Source organism: Microtus ochrogaster, chromosome 1 (genome assembly GCF_000317375.1).
Source record: "Microtus ochrogaster isolate Prairie Vole_2 chromosome 1, MicOch1.0, whole genome shotgun sequence".
NCBI lineage: Eukaryota > Metazoa > Chordata > Mammalia > Rodentia > Cricetidae > Microtus > Microtus ochrogaster.
In genome coordinates this window covers 52,389,561-52,401,379 of record NC_022009.1, presented here as the reverse complement: position 1 = coordinate 52,401,379, position 11,819 = coordinate 52,389,561, and the positions used below count along the sequence as shown (strand labels likewise).

Genomic DNA, 11,819 nt, shown 5'->3' with positions numbered 1-11,819 from the left:
TTTCAGGAGGGACCATTTATTAATTGTTTCTCTCAGTGTCTGTGCTGCTAGGGCTATATTTGGAAAGTGGTCTCCTGTGCCAATGTGTTCAAGTGTATTTCCCATTTTCTCTTCTATAAGGTTCAGTGTGGCTGGCTTTATGTTGAGGTCTTTGATCCATTTGGACTTGAGTTTTTGCATGGTGATAGATGTGGATCTATTTTTATTCTTCTACATGTTGCTATCCAGTTATGCCAGCACCATTTTTTAAATATGCTTTCTTTTTTCCATTTGATACTTTTTACTTCTTTGTCAAAAATCAGGTGTTTGTAGGTGTGTGGGTTAATATCTGGGTCTCCAATTTGGTTCCTTTGTTCCTCCTTTCTGTTTTTATGCCAATACCAGGCTGTTTTCAGTACTGTAGCTCTGAGGTAGAGTTTGAAGTCAGGGATTGTAATGCCTCCAGAAATTCTTTTATTGTACAGGATTGTTTTGGCTATCCTGGGTTTTTTGCTTATCCATATGAAGTTGAGTACCATTCTTTCAAGGTCTGTAAAGAATTTTGCTGGGATTTTGATGGGCATTGCACTGAATCTGCAGATTGCTTTTGGTAAGATTGGCACTTTTACTATGTTAATTCTACCTACCCAAGAGCATGGGAGATCTTTCCACTTTCTGATGTCTTCTTCAATTTCTTTCTTCAAAGATTTAAAGTTCTTATCATACAAGTCTTCCTCTTGTTTGGTTAGAATTACTCTGAGATATTTTATGGCATTTGAGGCTATTGTGAAGGGTGGTGTTTCTCTGATTTCTTTCTCAGCCTTTTTATCATCTTCATAAAGGAGGGTTACTAATTTTTTTAAAGTTATTCTTGTATCCTGCTACATTACTGAAAGTGTTTATGAGTTGTAGAAGTTCCTTGGTAAAAATTTTTGAGTCGCTTAGGTAAACTATTGTATCATCAGCAAATTGTGAGAGTAATATTATACTGAAGTGTAAACCTAATAAACCCTTTCCTCCCCAACTTGCTTTTTGGTTATGGTGTTTTGTCACAGCAACAGAAACCTTAATTAAGATATTGTGTAATGCAGGCCACGTAGCAAACAACCATCAACTCCTAGAACTCTCAGTATAAGATTAAGGATTGAAATGTTTCAATTTGCACTTCAAGTTCCACAGAGATCCAATCATTTTTCTTGGGTGACCAGTGTTGGAGTCTGCTCATTTATATGGCAGAAACTAGAGGAAAGGCAAGCTCAGCTTCAGCAAATAATAATCCCAGGGTGATGAATTCTTAGAGAAATCTTTGGAGCTAAAGTCACGTGTATTGGCCTGTGATGGCAGGACTCAGGACAGGGGATGGTGCCCTATGCTCAATGCATCATTTACCCTGGTAAAATGACATTTTCCAAAAGCCGAGAAACCATTTCTCTTGAACAGCTTCCTGGTAACCAAGCAGCTCAGATCACAATGGGCCATGTGTGTTGTGTGCACTTTGGACTTTCACGAGTGGCCACTAGCTGTTACCACTATGTAATCTGGAAAGATGTGGACTGTTATCCGCTTTGTGAAGTGTTCTCCTTACTATGTAATCCACTAATTACCCAGCCGAGGCTGTGTTGCCACACATCCAATGTATGTGCCTTAAATTAAGCAAAGAAACAGAATCCCAAATTACTCCGTTTTTTTAAGTAAGTGGTTTCTAGGTGGCTCCTAAAATAGTAAAGATTAGGGCAATTAGGTAAATTAAGTCTTAGCTTTGAGGTTAACTTCTAATTGTCTCTTAAAATGTTGTTTCCTGTCTTCTGACTATATCACTATGAAGCCACACCCCCCTCTCTGCTCGGTGTTTCATTTCCTTTCATTCACAGATGTTATGAGTCAAGACCATAGAAGAGTTTAGGGGAAATACTGTATCACTTAAAGCTGCAGGCCCAGCAAGTGTTCTTAGAGAAAAAAGAAATAGGTTCTTGATTGTTTTTAGAAATGGGTATTTTTTGACCCTTCAATAAAAATAAATATATTAGTTGATATTTGTGTGTGTGTGTGTGTGTGTGTGTGTGTGTGTGTGTGTGTGTCAGAAAAAGTGCCCATAGGCTAAGAAGTAAGAATAAATGGGCATATTTTATCATATGGAGCTGTGATGCTGCTGAAATTTGACAGCTGAGAGAGCCCTCATATAGAGGCTATTTAGGAAGTGTGGTTATTGCATGTGCTATCGACCTCGCGGTATTTGCAGACCTAATAAAATCATTGGCACTGAGTTGACCCAGCAGACTTTTAAGAGCCATCCCTGGGAGGTGATACAGCTGGGTTGTTAAGGCCTGAAAGAGAGACAGGAGGCAAAAAGGTGACATTACTCAGCAGCAGGTTCCACAGCCGTGAACCATGAAGGTCATTTAAACCTATAGGAAGCAGCTAGAGCCACACCCCTTCTCACTGGAATGCGATTCATGAGGAAAAGTCATCTAAAAGTAGAAAGTGAAGAATTTCTTTTAAAGTAATTAATTTTGGAGTATTCTATATGTGTATGATCCACAGACATAGACTGGGCTCCCATGTAGCACAGTGCATGGCGGTCAGAGGTCAGCCTTCCAAACCTCACATGAAATCCCAGCTCTAGCACAGGTCCTTGGCCTCCTCTCCTGAGCGAGCACTTTCACTGCTGGAGTCAGCTCACTGGCCTAGAGTTAGTCATTTCCTCAAACCTCAAGTCCTGAGATGTCAGGCATGGCGTGGGCTTTACCAGTAGTTCTTTCTTTCTTTGCTTCTTTTGTTTTTCTGAGTAGGGATCTCACTCTCTACTGCAGGCTGTTCTTGAACACTTTATGATATGGCAGACCAGACTCAAACTTACAGCAGTGCTCCTGGCTCAGCTTCCCAAGTACTGGGATTATAAACAACATCATAACTTAGGGGTTCAAATATTCCTAAGAGTCCTTCCTTTACTGGAATTTGTTTAGAAAACACGAAGGTAAGTTACTGCTGTCATTTGATCCCACCACAGGTGATGCAAGCCAGGGAAAATGAAGGAAAAATCAACGAGACTCGGGAGTGCTACAGGCCAGTGGCAGCAAGAGCCTCTCTTCTATACTTTGTTATTAATGACCTTAGGAAGATCAACCCCATGTACCAGTTCTCTTTGAAGGTAATGTTGAACAGATAGAGGAAAATCCACAATGTAAGAAAGTCTGACTTTTCTTTTCCTGCTGGAAATTAGGGGTTTATTGCTTAGTGGTTCTGGTAGATAGGAAGAAAGGAAGGGTCAGATTTTAAGCCACTATTACATATATCAGGTATCCTAAAACACTCTAAGAAAACATTTGTTTTCTCCTGATCAAAAAAGGGATTATTTTCAGATTTCAAACAAACAGCCCCACAGCTCACATTTTGTGATCCCGAGAGCCAGAGCCCCAGCCTTTGCCTGTGTCCTGCGCAGGCCGGGTTCTGCCTGCTGTGCCGTTCTACTTTGGGAGGCCTTGCAGTCTTGCTGTCAGTTTTGGAACAAATACTCAATTATCATACACGAGGCTTGTCACTGAGTGTATGGGTTTGTTTTTTAATAATAATAAAAAACCATGACAGGTAGGCAAAAGGCACATGGGACATTGAAAAATAGTAGGATCTGGTGGGGAGGTTACCAGGGGAGCACGGTTTGAGTAAGAAGAGGGAAGGGGAATCTCCCATATATACCACAAAGAAAATCATTCTGTGCTTATCATCCTCATTGTGACCGGAAATGAAATAAAATAATAAATACAAAGAGTTGTTTCAAAATAAAGAAACAATAATCATAAGACATACAGAAAGTAGTGGGTGGAATTAAATAACAGATAACCTGATAAAAATGTGCTAAAGACTTGAACAGACATGTCACTAAATGAGATGAAAATGATCAACAACCATATACAAAATGTTCCACATCTCTGATTGGGAGGACGGGAGTCAACATATAGTAGGGCTTACCTCTCACAGGTTAGGATGACCACTACAGAAGTAAGAGTGGTGGAAATGTGGGGAAATTTTCATCTTTGCTTATGCTGCCTGGAGATGTAGATCAGATCAGCATCCATGGGAAAGAGGATAGCATTTCCTCAGAAATGAAAACTGGGAATGACAGTGTGAGCCAGCAGCAGTCCTAATTCTGACTATATATCCAAAATAACAGAAAGAACCTCTTGAAGACACAGCTCTAGATCCCTAGTCATAGCAGCAGGCAGACAATAGAGACCATCCAAATGTCTGTCAGCGCCTGAACAGTACCAGCATGGCCCATGCATGCAGTGGAACACCCGCTAACCCTAAAAGGAAAGAAATTTTGAAGCATGCTATGGAATGTTAAACCCCGGAAACCATTACCCAGGTGGAAATAAACCAGGTGCAAAGATGCACACCGGTGTGACTCCACTCACGTGAGATCCTAGAGTAGTCAGAGTGATGCGTGCAAACAGAGCGGCGGTCAGCAAGAACTGGGAGGGGTGAATGAACAGTTAGTAAATAGACTTAGTTTTGCAGGATTAAAATGTCTTCAAGTTGGTTACATACCATAATACTGCTCTGCATTTAAAATAGTTACAGTAGTAGTTGTTTGTAGAAATTTTAGCCATAATTTGAAAGTAACAAATTGAAAAATATGAATGGAAGGAGAGAGAATCATCTGGTTTAGTTGCTAAGAAGGAAAGGCAGATAGATTTTATAAAATCATTTTAATAACAACCATGAACCAGGCATAGTGACGTACCTATAATCCTAGCACTTGAGAGGCAAAGGCAATAAATAGGATTGACGTAAGTTCAAAACCACTCTTGCTTACAAAGTGAGTTCCAGGCCAGCCAGGGTAAAAAACAGAAGATCATATCCTATCAATTTGTGCACACACACACACACTCACACACACACACACACACACACACACACACACACACACACACTCATCATGACATCAAACCTTGAACTAGCACTTTCTATATGGCACAAACTCAGACTGTTTTAGCAGCCCATGTAACCTCAGAGAAGTCCTTTCCTGCCCTCCCCCTCTCCCTATCGATAGAGTGTGCCCTGTGTATCTGAGGCTGGCTAGACAAGCAAGCATTACTTCACCCTCTGGTACTCACGTTAACTCTTCCAGGCTTTCAACACTCTGTTCCACAGAGCCATTGAGCAGGCTGAGAAGGTGGAGGATACTCAGGATCGCATCAGCGTCCTGATAGAGAGCATCACCCACACCACCTTCCTCCATGCCAGTCAGGCGCTGCTTGAGAAGGACAAGCCCACGTTTCTGGCCCAGATGACTTTTCAGGTGAGACCATCGCTTGAAGCTTCCCTGGAGCCCCAGGCAGACACCTCTGTTTGTTGTGCATTTTCCTCCTGCCATAGGGAAACAGAAATACCCTCTCAGAAACTTTTGCTGAGAAGGAACTTGAGCATGTAATGGCTTTTTTTGCCTAGGGTGCTTTGGTTTGGGTGACTGACCACCATTGCCCTATGAAACATCAGTGAGATGTTCTTTCATCTTCTGGAACTTTCTAGGTCCTATCAGAAATGTTCTCTGAGGTCAGGGTTATGAGTCCAGATTCAAGTTACTCACGGTCCTTTTAAGAAACTCACATGGGCTCACCCATGCTGTTGCTAACGACAAAAGTTCTACTTTAAGCTGCATAATATCCCATTGTAGAAAGTTAGTGTTTTTCTAAACAAGTACATTTCAAAACTTATTAATACATGGAATAGCAAAGTAGTTAGTTTAATTTAACCATCCTACAATGTAACCTTGTATCAAAATATCACATTTTATTCCATAAATATTTATATATATTTCATCAATTAAAAATATATTTTAAAAAATTTTTACCACAAGGAATAAGTGAAAAAGCTCCCCCAAAGTCTCATGCTCCAATTTCTAGTGAGTCCTGCTTGTCGTTTCTTCCTTATTCTTACAGAAGACTTGGCTTAGAGTCGACGAGAAGGCAGGAAAATGACTGCAGGTTATGAAATCAGAGGCTATTAGTCGCTAGGCCAGTGGGGTGGGGATGGGAGTACATTTCAGTTATGTTGTTTATTGCTGAAGGTGTCAGAACTGGAAAAAATGAACCCTCACAAGTATTTTCTATTGATTGCTGGTTTGGGTTTTGAGATCATCTGCATAATCTAAGAGTCACAATACAGTCTTCAAATACAGAACAGACCCGGCTAGAATTCTCACCCATCATGTCTGGTTAATGGTGGCAGCTTCTTGCATGGTGATTATGATGGAAACCAATTCATCTTTCGCACATGTGTATTGTCTCAAGATTTTGTTGAGAAGGCGCGAGATCGACCCCCTGGAGCTGGACTTCCTGCTTCGGTTCCCAGTTGACCACACTTACTCAAGTCCTGTTGATTTTCTCACCGCTCAGTCATGGAGTGCTGTCAAGGTATGAGAGGAATTTACTTGCTCGGTTCTTAAACGTTTTCTTTCAAACAATAGGTTTCTTTAATGTAGAAAAACAATTCATAAAACGATGATATAGCGGGGGATGGAGAGATGGCTCAGTGGTTAAGAGGGCTGCTGCTCTTCCAGAGGACCAGGGTTCAATTCCCAGACCCCATGTGGCAGCTCACAACTGTCTGTAACTCCAGCTCTAGGGAATACGACACTTTCACACCAATGCACATAAAATAAAGTTAAATAAATTATTTTATCCCTTACATTTTAGAACAAGCTATATATATATTGTATCATTAACTATGGTTTTCTACCTTTTCACAATAGTTTTTGAAATAGCACAATATAGTAGTTTAGTGTTCTAGAATATTATTTTAAGGTGTGTTACTTTTGTTTATGCTCTGGAGCATTTGTTTAATGATGCAAAGATGTGTTTGATTAAATAAAATTCGCCTGTGGTCGGGAGGCCTGTGGTCAGCAACTAGCGGACTGGGAGTTGAAGGGAGGAGCCAAGTGGAGAAGGCAGGGAGGTGAGCTGCTTGCTATTCAGCCTCTCTGGGGAGTAGACTTCTGCCTGGACCTTTGAATCTTGAGCTCCTTCAAGGGAGGGATTTTGTAAGAGTGCTTTGAAAGAGTCTGTCTCCTGAGGGAACAGAATTTCCTCAGGCTGCAGCTCTGCTGGTAGCCTCAGAGTCACAGTTGCTGACTAGGAAGGCCGTAGTTCAGAGGCAGCAACAATGAAAAAGGAGGACAACAGTTTAGTCTTACTATAAAGTGGTTAAGCTAGGGTTGGAAAGCCAGTTCAATTGATAAAGGCACCCACTAATTCAGTTGTGGTGGCAATGCATCTGTAACCCCTGCTTTGGGGAGGCAGAGACAAGGAGGATCCCTGGAGCCTGCTGGCCAGCACATATAGCAGAGTTGGTAAGCTCCAGATTCATTGAGAAACACTGTCTCAAAAAATAAGGTTGACTAGCATGCTTGTGGAGGCACACACCTGTAATCCTAGCCTCCAAGAGGCAGAGGCAGGCAGACCTCTGAGTTCAAGGCCAGCCTGTTCTACAGAGTACAGCCAGGGCTGTACAGAGAAACAATGTCTTGAATTCCGCTCCCCCATAATTATGATAATAATAGTAATAATGTACAGAGTAACTGAAGAAGACCCCAACATCCACCTCTGGCTTCCACATGTGCATAAACACACATGTGAACATATGCCTGTGCATGCACCACAAATGTGCACACAACATATGTACACGCACATACACAAACAATAGTGTTTAACAAAGTTGAATTGATGACTTCCAACCCCAGTCATCCTTACCTTTTTTTTAAAAAAATATTTATTTATTTATTATGTATACAATATTGTGTCTGTGTGTACACCTGCAGGTCAGAAGAGGGCACCAGACCTCATTACAGATGGTTGTGAGCCACCATGTGGTTGCTGGGAATTGAACTCAGGACCTTTGGAAGGGAAGGCAATGCCCTTAACTGCTGAGCCATCTCTCTAGCCCTCATCCTTACTTTTTTTGAAGTTGTTTTCTTTTTTGTTTTTTGAGATAGTTTCCCTGTGTGACCATCCTAGATGTCCTGGGGCTTTCTTTATAAACTTGGCCTTGAACTCACAGAACCCCACCTGCCTCTGCCTCCCAAGTGCTGGGCTTAAAGGTGTGTGCCAGCAGGTAGCCTTACTCTACCTTTCTGCCAGATCATATTGCTGAGACTTCCTCATCTCCCAGGCCCTGAATAATGACCAACACACACTAAGTCTACTCTGGTTTCTGTTCTAAGAAGAAAACGCTCCCCTGCACTGAAAATAGCTTATACCTTATTTTTATATATACTTAGATTCTTTCAGACTTTTCAAAAACATAGTGTATGTGTGTCTTAACCAGTGAGCCATCTGTCCAGCCCGTAGACAGCAGCTTTAGAAATCTGTACTCTCAATTATCACTTTAGAATTATAGATCCGTGGGCTGGAGAAATGGCTCAGTGGTTAAAGCACGCCCTGCTCTTCCTGAGGACCTGAGTTCAATTCCCACACCAACGTCAGGCGGCTCACAACTGCCTAGAACCCCAGCTCCAGGGACCTCACATCTGTAACTTTTCTGTGTACTTGCATTTATGTGCACATACCCCCATGTGCACAATAAACAATAAAAATAAGTCCTAAAAAAGAATTATGGATTCAAAACGTGTCAGACTTCAGGGTCTCAACACAAAACAGACGACACAAACAGGTGGGTTATGAAGAAAATAAGAGAGAGAGTCTGCCAGGAAAAGGAAAGAAAACAAGCATATTTGTTAGGATAGCTGAGAAGAGAGGCAGAGGACAGAGCAGTTAGCAAAGGGCCATACTTACAGACAGCATGCTGAATTAGGAAAGAGCTGGCAAAGACAGTCCTGCATCTACCCTCAGCACAGACACACGCATCTGGCCCACCTCCTGCCAAAGCCTGACCAGACCCTGTCACCAAGCCTCAGCTCTAAGTTAGACGGGAAAGCATTCAAAAGATCTTCAGAGTAACGTGAGGGCTGCCGTCATGCTGTCTCGAGCTGTGAACTGTGTCCACGGCATCCCCTATTCCCTCTGCTGCCATGTTACACTGCAGGCAGTTGCCCTCATGGAAGAATTCCGAGGCCTAGACCGAGATGTGGAAGGATCTGCCAAGCAGTGGAGGAAATGGGTAGAATCAGAGTGTCCAGAAAAAGAAAAGTTACCACAAGAATGGAAGAAGAAAAGCTTAATACAGAAGTTGATTATTTTGAGAGCAGTGAGACCCGACAGGATGATGTATGCCCTGAGGTGAGCAATGACCTTTTCAGCAATACAGATTGATATGAAAGGAACGTGGTCCTAGGAATGAGGAGGACCCTACTAAAATTTCAATTCTATAATCTCAATTACTGTTAAACACTGCTAAACACTGAACAGTGACCTAATCTATACACAGACTTGGTACACACTCCCAAAAAGCTGGATTCTGAAGTGAGTGTGAGGATTGAGGAAATGGTGGGGATATTCACGGAAGGTCTGGGTATCGGCAGAGTGGTGAGATTGGAGGCACACATGGCCCACTTCCGTCATTTCTCTTTACTAGCCATGTTGGCTCTGAAGGCTTTGCGTGTCAAACAAGATTGTAACTTTACAGTCAATGTGCTTTAAAAGCAGAACTGCCGCCCACAGCGCAATCTCAGTGGCCTTTTGTGTGCCCTCCTGACTTCTAAATGGTGATACCTGCTTAATACACACCAGTCTTTTTTTAATTTGAACTCACCAACCAAAGCATTCCCAGCTGCATCCCGTGTGCTGTTTTCCTTCCACGGTATCCATGTGGAAGATCTTCATCTAGTTTGGCCAGTTTTCCCCTTGCAGAGACCTCTGTGGAAGCCCACTTTAGAAGCTCCCTCTGCTTAGCAGAACTTGCTTTCTGCCAGGTCTGATGTGGCTGGAAATAACCCCTTGCTTAATTGCACTTCCCTGTTAGAAACACCCCAAAAAGCATTTGTATATTCATGAGAAGCCCAGCAGGCTGGAAAATTACACTATGGCAAGTCTAATCAACTGTTAATAAGTAATGGGGGAGGGGGTCTGGTAGGAGGTTTGGGGGCTACAAAGGCATATGTGGACGGATGATGGTACTCAGAAGGGGACCCCAGAATGCAACGTAGGCTTCTGATTCTCAGTGTCTCAAGTCGGAGGCAATACACGATACATGGCCTGCATGAATCTATGTGGATTTCTCCTGAAGACACCTCTTACAGTAAACATAGCTGGTTTCTTTCTTGTGCCTAGCCTATCCAAACACTGAAACTTTTCAAGTTCAAATTCAGTCATCCAATTTTTTTGTTTTGTTTTCTTGGGAAGGGTTGCTGTTGTTTTGTTCTGTTTTTTGCATGTTCTTTCCTCAAACAGAAATTTTGTAGAAGAGAAGCTAGGTGCAAAGTACGTGGAGAGGAGCAGGTTGGATCTGGGTAGAGCATGTGCAGAAAGCAGCCCCGCCACCCCAGTGTTCTTTATCCTGTCTCCAGGTGTGGACGCCCTGAAAGACCTAGAGGTGCTTGGTGAGTAGCCAGGAGGCACCAGCCCCACCCTCTCTTGTCTGGAAGCCCCCTGCCCACCCTTTCTGTTCAGTTATCTTTTTTTTTTCTTTTTTCTTTTTTTTTATTTCTTGGAGATTGGGTTGCGGAAACTGCACAACTAATAACACCGCAGTCTGGAGCCATGCGCCAACAGAACATTCATCTGGCTGGCATAATGCAAGGCTCCTTTGTCCTGTTTTCCACCTCTTGACGACGTGAGGGCCAGAGAGCAATTTTCTCCATGCTCATGTAATCTTGTACCCCCTGTGACTAAATAATGGTCATTAGGGCAACTCTATTCGATTGTGTGAGATATTGTCGCTTTGTGCTGCGGATTACTGTTCCCCACAGCCTGCTCCAGGAATACCAGGTTAATGTAGCTGTGACCTGCCTGGGCTCCATTTAGATGCAGCCTCACAAGGTGAGAGCGGGCACATTTACCCAATGAGCCAACCCCTTCAGAACGGGTGCGATAGCTACCACATGTTGCTCCTTTCTGACGAAAAGCGCCTTCTCCTGCAGGAGTTTAGAAAGCTCACTAACAATGCTGCCGTCTATCAAAATGTCAAAAGCTTCATTATCATAAAACCAAAGAAACCGACTTCCACGGGCTTTTCAAAATGCTTGTAGGGAGGCAGCTGGAAAGAGCTCAAAATAATGCCAAGGAAACAATAGAGAGGTCACTGGGTTCCACAGGAAGGTGACCTATCAGGTGGCAGCTGTGGCCAAAGATGTAAATTAGACCCTAGAATTCCAGACTTTCCTCTCAACTTAGAATTTTTCTCTCCTCCCACCCCCGCCCTCCATGTTGTATTCTCCACAGGCAGAAGACTTGGGTTTACAATCGACTCTGGAAAGTTCCACAATGTGTCTCTAGGGCAAGGTCAGGAGCTAGAGGCAGAAATGGCGCTGGAGAAAGCTGCTATCGGAGGGCACTGGGTCATCCTTCAGGTGAGTATGAAGTTTCGTGGAAAACCCTGGTGTGAACCCAAAGGCTAAGCCATGCCTTGCTGCCCCGCCCAGCCCCGCAGGGAGGGGTTCTTATTCTAGTACAAAGGTGATCTGCAGATACCTCCCACATCCACAGTCCCTGTAGTGAGAAAGAGACGGAAGTGAGCGAGCTAATAGATATGGCCATTCTAATGTCATGGTATGAAAATCGTGGGTCACTGCAAAGTTAACATGTCACTTCAGAGTTGACAGAAATTGCACACACACACATACAATACACATGTATATAAATTATGTATATTCTTCTACAACTCTACTTAGCCCCTAAACAATCATGTGGCCTGATTGTAAATTAAGAAGTTAGAGGAGACAATTCCTA

The 11,819-nt window shown here is 42.8% G+C and overlaps 1 protein-coding gene across 1 annotated transcript in view; it reads left to right on the top strand.

The window, feature by feature from the left end:
* The window catches only part of Dnah11 (dynein axonemal heavy chain 11), a 331,250-nt gene that overhangs the window by 286,705 nt on the left and 32,726 nt on the right, over positions 1-11,819 (top strand). Inside the window, exons 68-73 of the mRNA XM_026781665.1 lie at positions 2,987-3,127; positions 5,108-5,278; positions 6,270-6,392; positions 9,019-9,212; positions 10,323-10,471; positions 11,313-11,440. Of these exons, the coding sequence (XP_026637466.1) occupies positions 2,987-3,127; positions 5,108-5,278; positions 6,270-6,392; positions 9,019-9,212; positions 10,323-10,471; positions 11,313-11,440 (906 nt within the window). The remainder of the gene's footprint in view (positions 1-2,986; positions 3,128-5,107; positions 5,279-6,269; positions 6,393-9,018; positions 9,213-10,322; positions 10,472-11,312; positions 11,441-11,819) is intronic.